Source organism: Odocoileus virginianus, chromosome 34 (assembly GCF_023699985.2).
Source record: "Odocoileus virginianus isolate 20LAN1187 ecotype Illinois chromosome 34, Ovbor_1.2, whole genome shotgun sequence".
Taxonomy (NCBI): domain Eukaryota; kingdom Metazoa; phylum Chordata; class Mammalia; order Artiodactyla; family Cervidae; genus Odocoileus; species Odocoileus virginianus.
In genome coordinates this window covers 18267171-18290228 of record NC_069707.1, presented here as the reverse complement: position 1 = coordinate 18290228, position 23058 = coordinate 18267171, and the positions used below count along the sequence as shown (strand labels likewise).

Sequence of the window (23058 nt, the reverse complement as noted above, 5' to 3'; positions counted from 1 at the left end):
GAAATAATTCAAGGCTGAAAGATTCCCTCACATCCTTTGTAACTCCGCATACTTGTCACTGCTTTTCAGGCTGTCTTGGCCATGAGGACTGGATCACGTCTGCTAGTAATTACTCTCAAAGCATGCTGTATTTTTCCTTTCTCAAACTTATATCTGTCATTAGTGATGAAATTATTTACTTAACGCATGCATTTCCTGTTAAATATTCAGCTTGATGAAAGCACAGGACATACCTGTCTCACTTTTAATTGTCCAGGCACGGCACTATTGAACATAAGGCAGAAGATAGACAAGTGTATAGAAAAGTGCAGCCATGAAGAATTAGCTGTTATCAATGATAAGTGCTAGCTGTTACTTTCAAAGGTAAACTCTGACAGAAAAATGAGTCAAGATGTTGTGTGCCTTTTATTTTTCTAGTAAAGCATATGTTACTCCAGGAGAGACAAGATTTTTCCCTTACATAGAGAACAGTGACAATTTAATTAATATAACATTTTAATAGCACTTTTATTAAAGACATGCAGCTATTGTTTACATGTGCTGTGCTTAGTCGCTCAGTCGTGTCCAACTCTCTGTGACCCCGTGGACTGTAGCTTTCCAGGCTCCTCTGTCCATGGGAATTCTCCAGCAGGAATACTGGAGTGAGTTGCCATGCCCCCCTCCAAGGGACCTTCCCAACCTAGGTCTCAAAGCTAGGTCTCCCACATTGAGATGGATTCTTTACTGTCTGAACCACTGCCCTCGACCAGTTCTTAATTAAATTTCAGAAATTAAATGGTAAGTCAATTCTGTTGAAGTTCTTTCTTTGAAAATCTAATGGGAGTCAGGTGTGAAGTCGTGCAGCCCGTGGTGCTTGACCAGTGACTGTGAGTGAGCGAGCTCTTGAGCCAGACCTCCTGGGTCCGAGTCCGGCCTCGGCTCGCCACTGGTGTGCAGTCACCAGTGAGGCGTCCTGTGCTTGTTCTTCCTCTGTGAGATGGGAGTAGTGGTAGCATGCATGTCAGAATTGTTGTGAAGACTAGAGACTTCCCCGGCAGCAGCGTGGTTCGTACTTTGCCTTCCAAAGCAAGGCGTGTAGATTCAACCCCTGGTCAAGGAGCTGAGGTCCCACATGCCTTATGGCCAAAAAAGCAAAACATAAAACATGCAATATTGTGACAAATCAATAAATAGTTTAAAAATAATTAAATTTTTAAAAATTTTATGAAGACTAAACAATATATATAAAGCACCACTCATAGTACCACCAGGTTGCGGGGAAGCTTCTCTTGTTAGGGAACCTAAAAGTGAATATTACCACAGTCAAATATGGCAGTTACATTTGGAGAAGCATATCTAAGAGATTAATTTAATCCCTTTTGTCATAACACATGCTCTGACCAGCCTTTTGTGCCCAGGGCCAGAGAGTAAATACTTCAGGCTTTACAGATTGTTTCGGTTTCTTGCAGTTATTCAGCTCTGCCACCATAGTCCCAAAGCAGCTGTGGACAACTCATAAGCGAATGAAAGAAGAAGTGTTACAATAAAACTTTACAGACTTGAAAATTTGAATTTCACATAATTTTCACAAAAGATCATTATTTTGTGTGATTTTTTTTTTTTTGAACTTTTTAAAAGCATAAAAACTGTTCTTAGTTTGCAGGCCATACAAAAACAGACAGTGGGTCATGGTTTGATGACCCTTGATAAGCACACATCCACACACATGATATATTTGTTAACCTTTAAGGAAAAGTTGTTGGGATTTTGTGTTTGATTATTCCCTTACTCTTTCCCTCACTCCCATTCCTGGTGCCAGAATGTGTTTTCAAGTAGTTTTGTAGATATGGTGATTTAATTTACTGAGTGGGCTAAAAGCTGTAGGTAGATTACCTATATAATATAAAAGACCAGATTATAATAAAAACTCAGGATACGCTAGTGATATTCTGGTTCTAAAAATATCTAAAAATCTATTTTGGTGACTCCCACAAACTTGATGCCATGGAGTCCCACTGCTAACAAGGCTGTGTTTCTGATGAGAGAATCCTAACTCTGTGAAGTCCCAAAACAAACTCCTTGTGCATGAAGTAATTTCTCCAGAACACGGGCTCACTTTTTATGATTTTTAATCCTTCCAAACTTTTTTTTTTTTGCTGGAAATTGATTTTATTATTAAGAAGTCACATGATACAAAAGGATAAGGATATTCAAGTGGAACTTAGTAGAAGGGCAGGCAGAAAAAGTTAAGGCACAGTGGAGGCACAGAAAACTGGAATAAGAGGCTGCAGAATCAAAACAAGTAATTTGTGTACGCACACATACACCCCCCCACACCCCTCAAGCCCCCAGCCCATCAGATAAGAATTCACCTGGCGTTAAAACAGTGAATGGGGCCAGATAACCTGAGGACTGAGGCCAGTGAGGACTCCAGGAGAGATTAGCTTGTTCTTAAATAACTACATCTGTTAACACTCACACTGGGCTTACTATGTGTGTGCTGCCCAACACTGTTCTAAGTGCTTTACACATATGTATTTAATCTCAGCAAGCACCCTGTGAGGCAGGTATTGGCTCACAGATGAGGAAACTGAAGCAGAGAGGTTGAGTAACTCACCCAAAATCATAGCTGAAAGAACCCAGAATTAAGTCTATACTCTTAACTGTATTCTACTGCTGCCTACTCTGTTTCCATTAATGGCCAACCCCCACAATCATACTTTACAGATAGGTTGAACATTGAGAACAATGTTTTGGGATCCAGGTTTGGTAATAGTCTTTCAGTTCAGTGCAGTCACTCAGTCATGTCCAACTCTTTGCAACCCCATGAACCGCAGCACGCGAGGCCTCCCTCTCCTTCACCAACTCCCAGAGTTCACCCAAACCCATGTCCATTCAGTCGGTGATGCCATCCAACCATCTCATCCTCTGTCGTCCCCTTCTCCTCCTGCCCCCAATCCCTCCCAGCATCAGGGTCTTCTCAAACAAGTCAACTCTTGGCATCAGGTGGCCAAAGTATTGGAGTTTCAGCTTCAGCATCAGTCCTTCCAGCGAACACCCAGGACTGATCTCCTTCAGGATGGACTGGTTGGATCTCCTTGCAGTCCAAGGGACTCTCAAGAGTCTTCTCCAACACCACAGTTCAAAAGCATCAATTCTTCGGTGCTTAGTTTTCTTTATAGTCCAACTCTCACATTCATACTTGACCACTGGAAAAACCATAGCCTTGACTTAACAGGCCTATGTTGACAAAGTAATGTCTTTGCTTTTTAATATGCTGTCTAGGTTGGTCATATCTTTCCTTCCAAGGAGTAAGCATCTTTTAATTTTATGGCTGCAATAACCATCTGCAGTGCTTTGGGAGCCCAGAAAATTAAGTCAGCCACTGTTTCCCCATTCATTTGCCATGAAGTGATGGGACCAGATGCCATGATCTTAGTTTTCTGAATGTTGAGCTTTAAGCCAACTTTTTCACTCTCCTCTTTCACTTTCATCAAGAGGCTCTTTAGTTCTTCTTTACTTTCTGCCATAAGGGTGGTGTCATCTGCATATCTGAGGTTATTGATTTTTCTCCTGGCAATCTTGATTCCAACTTGTGCTTCCTCCAGCCCAGTGTTTCTCATGATGTACTCTGCATATAAGTTAAATAAGCAGGGTGACAATATACAGCCTTGATGTGCTCCTTTTCCTATTTGGAACCAGTTTGTTGTTCCATGTCCAGTTCTAACTGTTGCTTCCTGACCTCCATACAGGTTTCTCAAGAGGCAGGTCAGGTGGTCTGGTATGCCCATCTCTTTCAGAATTTTCCACAGTTTATTGTGGTCCACACAGTCAAAGGCTTTGGCATAGTCAATAAAGCAGAAATAGATGTTTTTCTGGAACTCTCTTGCTTTTTCTATGGTCCAGCGGATGTTGGCAATTTGATCTCTGGTTCCTCTGCCTTTTCTAAAACCAGCTTGAACATCTGGAAATTCACGGTTCACATATTGCTGAAACCTGGCTTGGCGAATTTGAAGCATTACTTTACTAGCGTGTGAGATGAGTGCAGTTTTGCAGTAGTTTGAGCATTCTTTGGCATTGCCTTTCTTTGGGATTGGAGTGAAAACTGACCTTTTCCAGTCCTGTGGGCACTGCTGAGTTTTCCACATTTGCTGGCGTATTGAGTGAAGCACTTTCACAGCATCATCTTCCAGGATTTGAAATAACTCAACTGGAATTCCATCACCTCCACTAGCTTTGTTCATAGTGATGCTTCCTAAAGCCCACTTGACTTCACATTCCAGGATGCCTGGCTCTAGATGAGTAATCACACCATTGTGATTATCTGTGTCGTGAAAATCTTTTTTGTACGGTTCTTCTGTGTATTCTTGCCACTTCTTCTTAATATCTTCTGCTTCTGTAGGTCCCTACCATTTCTGTCCTTTACTGAGCCCATCTTTGCATAAAATGTTCCCTTGGTATCTCCAGTTTTCTTGAAGAGATCTCTAGTCTTTCCCATTTTATTGTTTTCCTCTATTTCTTTGCATTGATCACTGAGGAAGGCTTTCTTATCTCTCCTTGCTATTCTTTGTAACTCTGCATTCAAATGGGACTATCTTTCCTTTTCTCCTTTGCTTTTCACTTCCCTTCTTTTCACAGCTATTTGTAAGGTCTCCTCAGACAGCCATTTTGCTTTTTTGCATTTCTTTTTCTTAGGGATGGTCTTGATTCCTATTTCCTGTACCGTGTCAGAAATCTCCGTCCATAGTTCATCAGGCACTCTGTCTGTCAGATCTAGTCCCATAAATCTATTTCTCACTTCCAGTGTATAGTCATAAGGGGTTTGATTTAGGTCATACCTGAACGGTCTAGTGGTTTTCCCCACTTTCTTCAATTTAAGTCTGAATTTAGCAATAAGGAGTTCATGATCTGAGCCACAGTCAACTCCTGGTCTTGTTTTTGTAGACTGTATAGAGCTTCTCCATCTTTGGCTGCAAAGAATATATATCAGTCTGATTTCAGTGTTGGCCATCTGGGGATGTCCATGTGTAGAGGAAGAGGCTATTTGCCATGACCAGCGCGTTCTCCTGGCAGAACTCTGTTAGCCTTTGCCCTGCTTCATTCTGTGCTCCCATCCCAAGTTTACCTATTACTCCAGGTGTTTCCTGACTTCCTACTTTTGCGTTCCAGTCCCCTATAATGAAAAGGACATCTTTTTTGGGTGTTAGTTATAGAAGGTCTTTGTAGAACCATTCAACGTCAGCTTCTTCAGTGTTACTGGTCGGGGCATAGGCTTGGATTGCTCTGTGATATTGAATGGTTTGCCTTGGAAACGAACAGAGATCATTCTGTCGTTTTTGAGATTGCATCCAAGTACTGCATTTTGGACTCTTTTGTTGACTATGATGGCCACTCCATTTCTTCTAAGGGATTCCTGCCCACAGTAGTAGATATAATGGTCATCTGAGTTAAATTCATCCGTTGCAGTCCATCTTCATTCGTAGATTCCTAGAATGTTGATATTCACTCTTGTCATCCTGTTTGACCACTTCCAATTTGCCTTGATTCATGGACCTAACATTCCGGGTTCCTATGCAGTATTGCTGTTTACAGCATCGGACCTTGCTTCCATCACCAGTCTCATCCACAACTGGGTATTGTTTCTGCTTTGGCTCCATCGCTTCATTCTTTCTGGAGTTATTTCTCCACTGATCTCCAGTAGCATGTTGGGCACCTACCAGCCTGGGGTATTCCTCTTTCAGTGTCCTATCTTTTTGCCTTTTCATACAGTTCAATAGTCTTTACATATTTTTTAATATTTACATCAATGAACATATCTTCTCAGTTACTCATTTGTAGAGCCCCTGCTTTTCTCTGAACTCTTGCCACCCAAATACTATTCAGCAGATGTTCCCTATTCATTCTCTCTCCTCCACCTCAATTCTAGCTTAGCCATAGCAACAAGAACAGAAACTCATTTGGATAACACACCCTCATTCCAAATCAAAAGGAGTTTCCTTTGTCTTGTTCAGTCACTCAGTTGTGTCCATCTCTTTGCGACCCCATGGACCATGCACTGCAGCATGCCAGGCTTCCCTGTCCTTCACCATCTCCTGGAGATCAAACTCATGTCCATTGAGTCAGTGATGTCATCCAAACATCTCGTTCTCTGTCAGCCCCTTCTCCTGCCTTCAATCTGTCCCTGCATCACAGTATTTTCTAATGAGTAGGCTGTTCACATCAGGTAGCCAAAGTATTGGAGATTCAGCTTCAACATCAGTTCTTTTAATGAATATTCAGGACTGATTTCCTTTAGGATGGACTAGTTGGATCTCCTTGCAGTCCACGGGACTCTCAAGAGTCTTCTCCAACACTGCAGTTCAAAAGCATCAATTCTTTGGCATTCAGCCTTCCTTATGGTCCAGCTCTCGTATCCATACATGACTACTGGAAGAACCATAGCTTTGACTATGCAGACGTTTGTCAGCAAAGTAATGTCTCTGCTTTTTAATATGCTGTCTAAGTTTGTCATAGCTTTTCTTCCAAGCAGCGAGTGTCTTTTAATTTCATGGCTGCAGTCACCATCTGAAGTGATTTTGGAGCCCAAGAAAATAAAGTCTGTCACTGTTTCCCCATCTGTTTTCCATGAAGTGATGGGACCAGATGCCATGATCTTCATTTTTTGAGCGTTGAGTTTCAAACCAGCTTTTTCACTCTCCTCTTTAACCTTCTTCAAGAGGCCCTTTAGTTCCTCTTCACTTTCTGCTCTCAAGGTGGTATCATCTGCATATGTGACATTATTGATATTTCTCCTGGCAGTCTTGATTCCAGCCTGTGCTTCATCCAACCTGGCATTTCTCATCATGTACTCTGCATATATGTTAAATAAGCAAGATGGCAATATACACCCTTGATGTACTCCTTTCCCGATTTGAAACCAGTTCATTGTCCCATGTCCAGTTCTAACTGTTTCTCCTTGACCTACATACAGGTTTCTTAGGAAGCAGGTAAGGTGGTCTGGTATTCCCATCTCTTGAAGAATTTTCCACAGTTTGTTTTGATCCACACAGTCAAAGGCTTTAGTGAAGTCAATGAAGCAGAAGTCTTAACAATTCTTACATGCTTACTTGAGATAAAAATAGCATCTTAGATCTTACTGTATTCAATACCCTTACTTAGATGGCTTAGCTTTCAAGCACCACAAGGAAAAAATTAGTAGATATAGTGCTTGCTTACTATGTGTCAGATATTCTCCTTTGCAATTTGAATGTATTATCTTTCATAATTCTCCTAGCGGCACTATGACTTGAGTACTTTTATTGTCTCCATTTAGGATTATAGATAATGAGCTGTGGAAAGCTTAACTGGCTTGACCCATGAAGTAATAGAGCTGATTTTGAGCCCAGGTTGACCCCAGAGCTGGAGCTCTTAATCAGTATACTGGACATGCTCACAGATAGCCTGGGTTAGGATTGGATTATACTAATCCCTCATAAGTCACTCAGTTCACCAAGAACTGCATTCTTTTTTATATTTGCTAGCTTATCAGATTGACTTTTTAAATATATTATTAAATCGTACTTGGTACACATAATCACACTTATGTGAGCTGCGGAATCTGTCTGTGCCTCTTAGCCTGGATAATTAAATGCAAGTAACCCTAGCTACTCATGACCAGAGATCTTTGTAGGTTGCTTCCAGGCTGCAGATTTAATTCTAACCTGATGGTGCCCACTTGGTTTTTATAGTATCCATGCGTGGTCATAGCACTTGGTCATATACACATGTTGTGGAAAACTCCACAAGCAGATTTATATTTAATTGTGCCTAATGGGCAAAGGCCTTTCTGAATCCACGGACTCTTAAAATTTCAAATGTCTCATCAGATAACCTTCCTTATTTACTTGTTACTTTTACAAGTAAAGTTTCAATCAAGTCAGTAAGTTTCCATCTCAAATTGGCTGATTTTCATTTTATCACTGTCTTCAGAGACATTCTTATGACCCACTGCAGATTTATCTATATTATTTTCATTCTCTCAAAAGTAAAACATTCTCTCCTAATCTTACTCTTTAAACCTCATACCTAACAGTATAAGCTATTATTCACTTTCTTGATTATAACATAACTTTTGACTTGCAGTGCCTTAACATTATTGTATAATCCCGTCTAGCTAAAACACTGAGACTACTGGATTGAGAGCTGTTTCTTCTGACATCAGAACACTTCATTTAGTAGCTATATAAGTATATGCTCAAGATTGGGTTTTGTCCATGGCATCTATCAGTTTAAAGTACTAAAATTTTTCTATTTTAAGCATTTTCATTAATATTTATTACAGCTAAATTAAAAATTATATCCATATTTAATTAAGTCTACTGATATCCAAATCCATTTTTCTGTCATTAGCAAATTTTACTTGTTAACTTTTTTGGAAAGCAGATGTGTTATGAAGCCTTCGGAGTGTATTTAACCAGTGGCAGTTGCTAAAATGGAGGTGAAGTTGCTTCAGTATAAAACAGCAGCATATGCAGGATGGTTCTCTGACAGCTCAGAACCCTGTAGCATCAACGCTCCCAGCACTAGTGTTTTACCTTGAAAGATGCTAAAATAAAATAGAAATGAAGACTAGCAGACTCCAAACAGGGCGAATGGAAATTTAAGATAATCATAATCTTGAAGTGTTTCTAGGAAAGAGTAAGCAAGCATTGTTTACTTCTGTAGAAAGATAACAGAAGAAAAGTTAGGAGATATATATTGTAGGATATATATTGTAGGAAAGATTAACTTGTAAAAAGGCGCTTGAGTAGTATTTCAAACATGAACCAGAATGTGGGGATGTTAAAGTAAAAGATATGAATGGATTCATAATGGAAAACCCTCATGTAGAATATGTATTTAGTGAATTCACCAGTAGATATAAGTAGCAATTATGTGTCATCAAGAAGAGTAAGGTGCAGATTCTTTTTTTTTATTTGAGAGTAGAAAGCAGTATTTATTTATTTTGGCCATCGTGCATAACATGTGGGATGTTAGTTCCCCAACCAGTGATCAAACCCTTGCTGCCTGCATCAGGAGCGAGGAGTCGTAACCACTGGTCCACCATGGAAATCCCAAGATGCAGATTTTTATTTTCACTTTAAATTAGAGAAGACCTCCATATGACTAATGGCAGAAAAGTAAGAGCCTTTGGAATAGGAGACACTGAAAATGAAATACGTTTAGAAGAAAGTTTTAGAGTGGATTTCTCATAATGATTCCAAAGTACAGATGGAGAAGATAACCTTCTTTCTTAAATTTTGAAAGCATTTTTATATGATTATGTGATCTATTCTAGAAAAAGTTTTTGGCGTCGGACATGACTTAGCAACTAAACAACGAACAAAACCAAAAATCTTAGAATTATATAGATTTTAGATCCTGAAATGGAATACTGGAGTAGGTGAAGTAGATGATAAGAATAAACAGTATGGCAGAGGGGAGTGCACAGGTTTGAAGAATGGAATGAAACTAGGGAAATTAAAGGATGGAAAAGAAGAATTCTTAGCCCCAGCTACAGTGACTTCCACACACAAAGCACTCAGTAAAATGATAGTTGAATGAATGAAGCATAATAATAACATGACTTAATTTGCTTTTTCTTGAGTGATCTAGAAAGCAGAAAAATTTTCAGCATAAGCTACATTTTAGCAGTACTTTAATACAAAGAATAATGACAGATATGGAAATGACATTAAAAATTGGCAAGCTGTTCAGATATTTCACAGGAAAAATGCACTTTTAAAAAGTTTAAAGTTTAATTAGTCACGAACACTTAATTTCATTTTAACCACTGTTATTATCTTATTCTCTGAACTGTTTTTGGAAGTATCTCGATTTTTTTTTTTTTTTTTTACATTAAATAAATTCCTAACAAGAGAAACATAGGACCTGTAATTACACTATTCTGAAACAATTTTTTTCATGGGTTCATTTTCCCTAAGTCTTTTTTCAAATGCATATCCATTTTCACTTAACTTTATTCTTTGAGGATATTCAGTTTGGTAGTCTTTTGTCCTCTTACTCTATCTAAAGAATCCTAGTTTTATCAATTTTTAAAATTGGTTTCAAAGGCTGTATGGTTTACTCAGACATGCCTCCCTTTTTTCAAACATTTAGTTTGTCACATTATAGATAATCAAGTTATGATATTACTAATATAGTAGTGAACATATTCTCTCGTGATACTATAGAGACTTCAGCAGAAGATTTTTGCTATTATACTGTTTCTTTACAGTAAATTTCCAGTGGTAAAATTTTGAAGATAAAATCTTTTTAGGAACCTTGACAAATAGACACATTTCTTTTTGAAATTACACTTTAAAGAAGTATAAAATGTAATCATTTCATAGTCTTATCAATGCAGTATGACTTTGTTTTTAATTAATTTACTACCTTAAAATCAGCATTTATGCTTTAGAATTATCTTAAAAATTCTCTAACCATAATGTGAACTCCTAAATGAATGCTGTTAATGGAAAGGCAGCATGCTGTCATAATTGGGGGTTGAAGTTAAATTTATTTCTATCTGCAGGCAAAGCAGCAATGATTCACAGAAACTTTCCAATTTAATTTTTTGTAAGCATTTGTCCAGCTAAGCTTTTATGTTTTCACAGGGACCAGAAATTATTCATAAACTTGTCTATAGTTTTGAATATATATTATTTATTAAAATACACAGTTTTATTTCAAACCTAATCATTTTCAGAATTGTTGCTTTTTTGTTATGGCTGTTAAGACATTGCCTTCTTCTACTGCCTCTAGTTGATTTTTTCTACTTTGCCTACTACTGAAGTTCATTCTGAGCTCTCCTACAGTTTCTTTTAGGGCCATGCTTCCTTTTCCTGTAAGTTTGTTCTCTATGCATAGTCGCTCAGTCGTGTCCGACTCTGCAATCCCATGGACTGTAGCCTGCCAGGCTCCTCTGTCCATGGGGATTCTCCAGACAAGAATTCTGGAGTGAGTTGCCAATTCCTTCTTTAGGGGATCTTCCCAACCCAGGGATCAAATCCAGATCTCCCACATTGCAGGCGGATTCTTTACCTTCTGAGTCACTAGGGAAGCCAAGAAAAAAAAAAAAAAAGATTGGTTCTGTAGTGCATTCTTAAAGCCTTGTGTATTATTCAAGCTAATCTAAGGTCATTTTAAAGACCTCACTGTGATCTGTACATAGACTCAGTGTCTTAGTTGATGTTTCATTGGTTGTTGTTTTTGTTCAGTTGCTAAGTCATGCCCAACTCTTTGTGACCCCACGGACTGCAGCAGCATGCCAAGCTTCCCCGTCCTTCACTGTCTCCCTAAGTTGGCTCAGATTCATGTCCACTGAGTCGGTAATGCTATCTAACCATCTCATCCTCTGCTGTCCTCTTTTCTTTTTGCCTTCAATCTTTCCCAGCATGAGGGTCTTTTCAAATGAGTTGACTCTACATATCAGGTGGCCAAAATATTGGAGTTTCAGCTTCAGCATGAGTCCTTCCAATGAATATTCAGGACTGATTTCCTTTAGGATGGACTGGTTTGATCTCCTTGCAGTCTAAGGGACTCTCAAGTCTTCTCTAGCATCACAATTCAGAAGCATCAATTATTCAACACTCAGCTTTTTTCACGGTCCAGCTCTCACATCCATACATGACTACTGGACCTTTGACTATATGGACCTCTGTCAGCAAAGTCATGTCTCTGCTTTTTAATACACTATCTAGGTTTGTCATAGCTTTTCTTCTGAGGAGCAAGTGTCTTTTAATTTCATGGCTGCAGTCACCTTCCACAGTGATTTTGGAGCCCACTACTTGGATGTTTATAATATATATTGCTATTAGCTTACATAATTTAGGTTATATTTTCCTAGAAGACAACAATAAAATCCATGTAAGACTATTTGCAGTAAATGACTTTTAAATGTTGTTTTATAAATAAGCTTTGAAATTATACTTGTGACACTGTGAACCTCATATATGATTCATTTCATCATAATTTAATTCCATATGGCAAAGACTACATTAAAAAGTTTAGATTTCTTTTTGGAAAAAAAGAAGAAACTCTAATTGTTACATAGTTGAATTTTTCTGTATATATTGATACTGGAAAAAACCAGAGTATTACACTGATACGAATTACTGTTATGTCCTTATAAATCTTATGTATCCTAATGAATCTGTATCTAAAAACTGTAAAATCCCACAGCATAAGTTTTGTGTACTTTGTATGGTTAGGATAGGTCTACTAAACTCTGTATCTTTATCTCGTTGATTTACCATATGATGCTTACTGTTTTGCTTTCTGCTTAACTTCACACTACAGCTGATGCTCTGTCCTGAAAAGCACAGGTGGAGGAAAGTCGTGTTGCCATTGCAGGGCGACTCATCCTACTCGCTTTATTATCGTTGTCAGTCTTCATGGGCTCCTAGAGAGTTCCTGTGATTCTTCTGAAGTCTTTATGGTTCATGAAGTTTTCAGTTCATAGTAGCACTTAAGGAAGTTTTTGCCTCCAAGGTGGGAATGGTGTTCTGAGATCCTATTTCCCTTTCATAATTAAGCGAGGACTTTAGATTTCATTTAGAAAGGATTCATTTAGAAAGGATTTTTCTGCCTTTATCTTTATATTTGTGATTTGTGGGCAGTTATTTAAATGAGAATTTCAGATATTAGAGGACCAATGCTAAATAACTGTTAAAAATTCTTAAATGATTAAGGAAGACTTTAAAATTTGGCTAGTATAAACAAGAAGACATTTTCCTGGGTTAGGTAGATCCCCTGGAGGAGGGCATGGCAACCCACTCCAGTATTCTTGCCAGTAAAATCCCCATGGACAGAGGGGCCTGGCAGTCTACAGTCTGTGGGGTCACAGAGAGTCTGACATGACTGAGTGACTAAGCACAGAAGTCATTGGACTTTGATAAATATCACTAAACTAATGGTCAAAAGAAGATAATTTACAGAAGAATGCCACTTTATTTCTTTGTGTTGAACTAATAGAATCCACTAATAAACCCAAGTCCACTAATAATACCTTTTTTAATTATAATAACATTTATATAATTATATAATCTCTTAATAATTATTATAACCCATTAACTGTTACCACCTTTTTTAAGCTGAAAACCTGTCATTGCATATTTTCTTTTGTGTGAGCTTAATTTTTAGGTGTATACTAACTATCCACAATCTAGTCTCAGGATCCTTTACACTTTTAATTATGAAGAACCAAAAAGAACTTTTATTTTTGTGGGTTTTTATCTTTTGATATTTACCATATTAGAAATAAAGTTTAGAATTTTAAAAATGTGTATTAATATATTTTAAAATAACTTTAACATTCTAAAAAAATCAGGGGAATTGTTTTATTTTGGAAATCTCTTTAACGTCTAAAATAATAAACTACAGCTCTTATACTATTCCTTGGAAGGAAAGCTATAACAAACCTAGACAGCAGATTAAAAAGAAGAGACATAATTTTGCTGATAGAGGTTCTTATAGTCAAAGCTGTGGTTTTCCCAGTAGTCCTGTACGGATGTGAGAGTTGGACCATAAAGGCTGAGCACTGAAGAATTGATGCTTTTGAACTGTGATGCTGGAGAAGACTCTTGAGAGTCCCTTAGACAGCAGGGAAATCAAACCAGTCAATCCTAAAGGAAATCAACCCTGAACATTCATTGGAAGGACTGATGCTAAAGTTGAAGCTCTAATACATTGGCCATCTGATGCAAAGAGTCAGCTCATTGGAAAAGACCCTGATGCTGGGAAAGATTGAAGGCAGGAGGAGAAGGGGGAGACAGAGGATGAGATGGTTGGATGGCATCACTGACTCAATGGACATGAGTTTGAGCAGATTCCAGGAGATGGTGAAGAAAAAGGAAGACTGGCGTGCTGCAGTCCATGGCGTCTCGAAGAGTCGGACACGACTTAGTGACTGAACGACAGCTTTCATATTACTACTCAGATCTGCTACCATTTTCTCAGAACAGTGTTGGACATTTCTTTCCATGGTGCTAATAGAACCCCTTTTAATAAACTAAAGCCCTAGGGTCAGGATGCAAAATTTGAAAGTAGTCATTTTACTGCTTCATCAAGGACACTTTAAAGTGAGAAAAAAAAGAATCCTCCTTGACATGTGGCAGTAAAGACTATAACTAGTAGATTGTGGTGCCACTGTTTTGATTGATGCTGATTCAGTTCAGTCTGAGGTGCAGGAGTTTTATTCAATTACTGTTACTTTTGTGCCATCATATATCAACATAGTAAAAAAGGCAAGTGATGTCTTAATATCACAGTGAAAATACTTTTACCCTTAGTGATTTTTTGGAAAGGGTCTTGGGAACCCCTAGCAGTCACAGACCATAGTAAGAATCACTGTTGCATGTCACATAGGCATTTAGAGGACTTAGCCAAAAGGAAATATTTTGAGATACCATATTTTTATTACCTTAAAGGATGTGTATTAAATCCAGTTGCTCTTAACAATTTAACATAAGAAAAATTATAATAAAATATTTGACATAAAATTAAAATCTTGTATTTTATGCAAATACTGTAGTATAACAGACCCACTCTACCAAAACTGTATTATCATTGTCAAATTAGTCATGAACAGAAACTCATTTAAATGTTAACCTTCTTTTATTTTTACTCCAAACTCGTAACTTTATCTGTATTAGCAAAAGATTCTTAGGGTTAGTCACTAGTGAAACACAGTCTGGAAGTGACTCCCTTGGCTCCAAAGGGTCCTCTTAAAATTGGCAGATGTACAGATGTGAACTGGAAATATAATTGAACATCATCTTCATCATACTAGCAAATTATCTCATTATCATAGTGATTTATTCTTATGGTATCCAGGTATTTCTCTGTTCACTCAAATAATACCTTGATGAAAGCTTCTTATAACTAAGCAGTAGTTCTCTTTTTATCAGAGTTGTTCTTATAATCAGCCTCTCTATCCATCCAGGCCCAGCTAAAGAGCTCTGTGGTTTCTCACTGAAGCCTGCCGAGTGTAAGGGGTGTGGGGTCTTACAGTGAGGTTCTTAATGACACTGAGTTATCAAGTGCCGGTCATTCGGAGGCTCAGCTTTCTGTGCTCCACTGTTCAAGCGTGAGGTGTGAATGAGTCCACTCTGCTGACTGATCTGACGCAAAATAAGTACAGAAATCAACAGTAGAGTGTAGAAACTTCTATCTCATTTGACACTGCCACATCTACACACACTTTAGTTGTTGTTTTCCCTTACAAAAAGCATAGATTTCCTGGGAATTTTAAAATTTTTAAATAGTTTCTGACCACAGATAGTTTGAGCAGCATTGTTTGAGGCTGTAACATTATATGATTAGAAATTCATCTCCCACTGTTTTCTTCTATTTTTATTTTGTATTATTTTTTGCCCATGCCAGCCACATGCCAGAATCTTAGTTCCCCCACCAGAGATCAAACCCACATCTCCTTCATTGGAAGCCCCTGGACTGCCAAGGAAGTCCCATTTCCCTGTATTTTCAATTTTATTTTCTTTTTTGCTTCCTGGCCCTTGCATTAAACATTCACATTTTTGAAACCTTTGTTTTTGCTTATTCCATTTTGATTTCTTGGCTCAAAAACTGTGGAAGGAATTCACTTGTTCCGTGTGCTTCACAATTTGTGTTCTACTCTAACCATGTGTGCAGGTGCGTCTAATTTGACACCAAATAAGAGGTCATAATTGCACAAATTTCTCTTAGATTATTCAAATTAGATAATGCAAATTTACATCTGAAAGGTGAACTAAGAATCTGAGAAATATGATATAGCCATAGTGAAGTCGCTCAGTCGTGTCCGACTCTTTGCGACCCCGTGAACTGTAGCCCACCAGGTTCCTCTGTCCATGAGATTTTCCAGGCAAGAATACTGGAGTGGGTTGCCATTTCCTTCTCCAGGGGATCTTCCCAACCCAGGGATCAAACCTGGGTCTTCCGCATTGCAGGCAGACACCTTAGCCTCTGAGCCACCAGGGAAGCCCCATATGATATAGAGTCTTATAAAAATTAATAAGTATTTATTAATTCAGTCAGTAATAAGTGTGTGTTTGGACTTCATATTAAGCTCTGAGATTAGAATGGTAAGGATAAGGTATTTGTTACCTGGTAGCTTTCAAGAGCTAAGGTACAGCTCTGCTCACCAAATGTAAAGTGTTACCCCACTCCAGTATTCTTGCCTGGAAAATCCCATGGACTGGATCCTGGCGGGCACATGGGGTCACAAAGATCAGACACAACTGAGCAACTAAGTACCACACAGCACACAGCTCTGAAATAGAATGGGGTATCTTCATTTGGAAGAACTTGGGGTATTTGATAAGATTAGTAATATAAATCAATGGCATATGAGATTACGTATTTAGAACTTCAATTCCAATCTTAAAAATATTTAGGAGTAGTAAATAATATAGGTAAGAGTACTAATTATGCAGAAGAGTATCAGAATAGCACAGCAGTTGTATTTCAAGCTTCTTTAGACAGTGCTTCTCAATGTTGTTGTTGTTTAGTTGCTAAGTTGTGTCTGACTCTTTAAGACTTCATGGACTGTAGCCCACCAGGCTCCTCTGTCCATGGAATTTCCCAGGCAAGATTACTGGAGTAGGTTGCCATTTCCTTCTCCAATCTGACTGAGATGCAGGGCTTCTCCTGCAGGAGTCAGTAAGTCTAGTACCAGTGACCAGCTGAGCAGTAGGTTTAGTGATGTTTACAACGTATGTGACAAAAACACTTGGGGATACCTTGCCCAGGGCCTATGAGTACCGGGATTAAATACCATTCTGTGTCCTGAAGGAGCTCACAACACAAATGGAAAGTAGATAATGAAAATTCGGTGTGGAAATGCTGAGAAGAGGTATGTGGAGGGTGCTTAGGAACACAGGAAGGGCATCCAACTCAGGAAGGATGGGTCAGGAAAAATATGGATTGGGCGATAATGTCTCTGCTTTTTAATATACTCCCTAGGTTGGTCATAACTTTGCTTCCAAGGAGTAAGTGTCTTTTAATTTCATGGCTGCAGTCACCATCTGCAGTGATTTTGGAGCCCAAAAAAATAAAGTCTGACACTGTTTCCACTGTTTCTCCATCTATTTGCCATGAATTGATAGGACCAGATGCCATGATCTTAGTTTTCTGAATGTTGAGTTTTAAGCCAACTTTTTCACTCTCCTCTTTCACTTTCATCAAGAGGCTTTTTAGTTCCTCTTTACTTTCTGCCACAAGGGGGGGTATCATCTGCATATCTGGGGTTATTGATATTTCTCCCAGCAATCTTGCTTCCAACTTGTGCTTCTTCCAGCCCAGCGTTTCTCATGATGTACTCTGCATATATGTTAAATATGCAGGGTGAGAATATACAGTCTTGACGTACTCCTTTTCCTATTTGGAACCATTCTGTTGTTCCATGTCTGGTTCTAACTGTTGCTTCCTGACCTTCATATAGGTTTCTCAAGAGGCAGGTCAGGTATTCCCACCTCTTTCAGATATTAGCCCAACACAAAATGAGGGGCAAGTATATGTCAGGCAATGAACAACCAAACGCTATTGTAAAAATATAAGTTGGAGGTTATTAGGGCCAGAACTCATGTTGACTAAGAAGATGAAATAGAGTATAGTCAGGTTCTTGAGATCATTATGGTGTAAACAGGATGTGTTTGCAAAATTTGGGATCATGTCATCTACCATGTATTGCTTTACTCAATGTGTTGCAGCCATGGTGGCCTTTTAGTTCCTCAGGTCGCCCAAACTCATTCTAGACTTGAGGTCTTTGCGGTGGTTATTCCTGCGGTCTAAACTGTATATCCGTCTCTTCCAACACCAAGATCTTTGATCGGCTGGCTCCTCTTCATTCTGATAGCAGTTCACCTGTCATTACTTTAGGGACCTTTCCTGACTGCTCTGTTTTACAGTAGCCCCTCTAGGCCCCCCTCACATTCAGCACTCCACCCTGTTTTATTGTCTTCATACTTGTCACAGTGTGTTAACTGTATGTCTAGAACAAGCATGAAAGCACCATTTTATTCTCAGGAGTACAGGTGAATGGGTAGTATTATGGGACTGAGTTGAGCGAATTGGTTATACAGATGACTTCTTGAGTGGAAAAAATGAAGAATGCTTAACCTGAAAGCACAACTTCAGCCAAATCTATTGTCAAGGCCAGCCTCGGGAGCTTAATCAGAGTCAGAAAGCGTGTAATTTTCTGAAGTGTCTAGCCTCTTAAAAATAGCAATCAAAATTGCAAAAAGTTCAAACTAACACCTTCCTAACCTAGATGCCTTCAAAGGGCAGCCTCTTGAATAAAACTTATATTACTTACAGACCTTATTATAACATCAAAAAGCATAATTTATTTAAAAAAAGATTATCCACATCCACAATTCACATGTTATCTAGAAGTAATCTAGATTCCTAGAACTTTGCATATAATTCCAAATGTCAACAAAACTCTTGAATTTTTATAGTTTTACATGTCAAATGTTAAAATATTTAACTCAATTTTATCATTGTATTTAAGACTGGTTTCTTCTGGTAAAATATTTATTTCCTTAATGTTTATGCCTCAAGATGTGGGACATTAAGTTTGTAAGTCAGGTAATTCCTGCCTGGCAAACAGTTGTGATTTTTTAAAAACATCCCATAAGAAAAAATATGCATACACATGCATTTATTGCTGAATTATGAAAACTTTTATTATTATGAAAAAGAATATTACCTTGATACTCCTTTCAGGCTATTTCTTATTCATGTATTTTTACCCATAATTTTTTGTTGTTGTTCTTTCTCCTAAATTTACAAAAGAAGTATAGGCATTTACAAGGCCACTGAGCAAACACATAGTTGCGTTTTGAGGAGAGACTTAACAAAATGCCATGGTGTTATTTAAACCATATTAAGACTTTGTCTAATAAACTGATTACCTACCTGTCAATACCTACTTAGTATCTCCATGGGAATTTTATTCTGTAATGTACCTTAGCATCTTCCTATTCATAGTTCTTGTATTAATAATGCAAGTTTTATATACATAAAAATGAACTTGTCAGACTTTTTTTGAAGTATTACATATTAAATACCTGACCCATGCCTCTCATTCTGTACAAGTCTATGTTGTTAGACTCTTCACCCTTTTTAGTATTTTATATTCAGTTGTATGTTGTATGTCAGAATACAGAAGAGTTATATTGTTTATTCACTGTATGTAATGAAAAGTAGAAGAAAATTAAATATACTTTCCTGACTACAGTCAATAATCACAGTAAGTCAAGAATTGAGAACAGTGAAAGTATGGGTATAGGTCTGTTACACAAAACAGTTTAGAGCTGAAAAATCTAAATGTTAGTAAGCTAGACAATGGTTAACATAACAAACATTTTTGTTAATGTACTTATTTACCAGCAACAGACTGTTTTGCATATAGCAGTGAACAAAACAGATAAATACCCTTCCCCTCATGGAGGTCATGTTTTCATGAGGAAAACAATAAGCAAAATAATTAGTTCAGTGAATGATGATTTGAAGATAATGATAATAATAATAGGTAATTCTTTACACCAGGCACTGAACCCAGTGCTTTGCGTATATTAATTAATTCAGTAACTGTCTGAGGATAAATACGCTTGCTCCTTCAAAGAAAAGCTGTGACCAACATAGACAGGATATTAAAAAGCAGAGACATTACTTTGCCAACGAAGGTCCATCTAGTCAATGCTGTGGTTTTTCCAGTAGTCATATATGGATGTGAGAGTTGGACCATAAAGAAAGCTGAGCGCCAAAGAATTGATGCTTTTGAACTGTGGTGCTAAAGACGACTTTTGAGAGTCCTTGGACTGCAAGGAGATCCAACCAGTCCATCCTAAAGGAAATTAGTCCTGAATATTCATTTGAAGAACTGATGCTGAAGCTCCAATACTTTGGCCACTTGATGCAAAGAACTGACTCATTGGAAAAGACCCTGATGCTGGGAAAGATTAAAGGCAGGAGGAGAAGGGGATAACAGAGGATGACATGGTTGGATGGCATCACCAACTCAATGGATATGAATTTGAGCAAGCTTTGGAAGTTGATGATGGACAAGGAGGCCTGGCGTGCTGCAGTCCATGGTATTGCAAAGAGTTGGACACGACTGAGTGGCTGAACTGCAATACTTACCACTCTAGCTCCATGTTATATAGACACAAAAACTTGGCAAGGAGAGATTAAGCACCTTATGCAAGGTCTTGGGGAAAGTAGAGCCAGAGCTGAGATTTAAATAGAGGCAGTATAGTTCCAGAACTAGCTATGTTTAACATTACATATTATCACACACTACTTGTACTAGGTGTGAGAGGAGGGGAATAGATACCCTGGACCTAGAGGTAACACTATGAAACTACCTCAAAAATTATAAATGAAGAGATTTAAGAAGATCATATAGGAACGTTTTAAATCATCTGTGTGATGCTCCATGAACAACTCCCCACCAACAAATGGGATGATACATTTGACAGATCAAGAGCTGATTTCCTTAGAATGCAAAGAACTCTTAGAAAACAGTTAGAAAAGATACTAATCCAATAAAACATGGATGAAAAGCATGGGCAAGGAAGTCAAGAAATACACATAGATCAAAACATATGAAAAGATATTTAGGTATTTTTCTTCTTTTCATATTTAAATATGTAGCTTTTAAAAGTAAATCATTACATTTACTAATGACTACTAAGGAGACAAAGTTATAGGGCTCATTAGAAGTGTCAAAAGGGCAGTTGATAGATGTGCATGGGAGTTGTAGTTCTGAGGATACCAGCTCAGCTTCCAGGAGAGAATTAAGCACTACAGAAAATGATTCGAGTGACCATTTTTTCAGTTTTCTCAGGGGTGATTTGTGGCTAGTACATTCTTGATGCATCTTTGAGAAGTTAATTCATTGCATATAATGAGTGCTTTAGGGTATTCACATTCTCTCTTAGAATTTCTGTTGAGAAGGTCTGGTTATTAGGATTGAAAATAATCGCAGTACATTTAAGAGACTTAACGGAAGAAACCCAGAGAGAATTTTTTGAAAATTGTATAAAGAGGATAAAGGGAAAAAAATATAGGGACCAAAAGGGGATATGAGAATAGAATGTGGTCAGTGTTCATACACACTGTAGATTAATTTTTAAGAATTCACCTGGTTTTTACCTATTGCAATTTAAAAATCTACATGTGAGTAATCAATTAAAAGGTGCCTAAAAAATGTTAAAATTTAAGATTTTATTATTTCACTAAAAAAGAATTTATGATACAGCAAGAAGACAGACTCCACTATGCTGTTTATAATCCTAACTGTGTATTTTATTTCCAGGGAACCTTTTATTATTTTATCAGGAGGTTTGTCATATGATACTGTAGGAAGAAGACCTTGCTTAACAGTAATGCATGGGAAAAGTACTGCAGTGCTAGAAATGGACTACTCAATTGTTGACTTTCTGACGCTGTGTGAAACGCCATACCCAAATGGTAAGTGTTGTATCTTTAAAATTCATTCTCTATAGATACCTATTATTTAGAGCAAGACCTCCTTGTTTTCCAAGAACTTAACTTATCCCATTGTGCTGATTCTTCTGGGGAAGGAATGCTGCCTTCATAACTTTATAAATTTTATTTGAGAAATTTTATTTAATAAACTGTGTCTGTTTCATTCTACATTTTGGTAGCAAGTGCCTCTGAAGGATAGACGGAACTGTACACATTAAGAACAACTTAAAAATCCTCTAAAAATCTAGTGTGTCAGTTACAGTTTTCCAGAATAACAGAACCAATAGGAGATTTTAGAAGGTGAACGAGAGCAGAAATATGAATTTATTTTAAAGGAATGGTGAAAGTGTATTGCCGATATGAAACTTCAGGAAAGAATTTGATTTGCAGTCTTAAATCAGAATTTTTAAGTCAGGAAACTCAGGAAAATTTCCGAGTTGCCATCTTGAGGCAAATTGCTTTTTTCAGAACACCTCCTGTCTTTGTTCTTCAGGCCTTCAACTGATTGAATGAGACCCACCCAAATTATCTACAATTTTCTACTTTATTCAGAGTCTACTAACTTAAATGTTAATCACATCTTAAAAATGCCTTCACAGCAACATCTGCACTGGTGTTTGACCAAACAAATGGGCACCATAGCAGACACAAGCTAACACGTGAAATTAATCATTATCATTGACATGCTATTATTTCAGGGGAAATTTAGTTTTTATTTACAGCTAATTGAGATATAAATATGTAATGCATTTTATAGTTGATATGCACATAGAAAATACCTAAGAAAGAGTTATAATATCATAGTGGTAATCTAGTGGATTTCTATGAGATCCAGTAATGAGAGCTGTTCTTAAGGGTATTCAGATTTAAATTTGAGATATGTTATTCATGTACTGTCTTGGACTTTGCAATACCATGGAAGGTACTGAACTTGTCTAACTCATCTTTACAAAACAAATAATTATTTATGGTGTATTATATAGATTTAGCTCATTTAAAACATACTGCCCTTACATTATATGAAGTACAATATCAGAATGTTAAATATTTGAGTGAATGGAACAAAATAAAAACCACGCCAACATGTCTTGTTTCTAGTTTGCAGTCCTCTTGCATATTTGTAGCTATTGTTCATGCCTTGTTTTCCTGTTCCAGATTTTCAAGAACCATATGCTGTGGTTGTTCTACTAGAAAAGGATTTAGTACTAATAGACCTTGCACAGAATGGGTAAGAAATAAAATTTGGTTAACAGTTACTTTAGTACGTGGTGAAGAAAGAGTCTCTTTAGGATTGACTGTTTCATTTCTTTGAAAATGCTACGTTTATATTCATAACCTGGACTTCCTTTTAGAACTACAGATACACATTTCTCATTACCTGCCAAATTTCTCCATTATGGTACTCATATAGAAATCCAAGTTTAAATCAAAATTTGTTGAATTTCTGAAATTTTTCATGATTCAACCTAATACTTGAATACCTTGAAAGTGAAAATGAAAGTCACTCAGTCGTGTCCAACTCTTTGTGACCCCATGGAATTGGACTATATGGTCCATGGAATTCTC

The 23058-nt window shown here is 37.6% G+C and overlaps 1 protein-coding gene across 7 annotated transcripts in view; it reads left to right on the top strand.

Moving 5' to 3' along the window:
- The window catches only part of STXBP5 (syntaxin binding protein 5), a 156207-nt gene that overhangs the window by 73451 nt on the left and 59698 nt on the right, over positions 1-23058 (top strand). For all 7 annotated transcript variants that reach the window (XM_070461467.1, XM_070461466.1, XM_070461464.1 and 4 more), the window contains exons 10-11: positions 21320-21474; positions 22648-22720. In XM_070461467.1, the coding sequence (XP_070317568.1) occupies positions 21320-21474; positions 22648-22720 (228 nt within the window). The remainder of the gene's footprint in view (positions 1-21319; positions 21475-22647; positions 22721-23058) is intronic.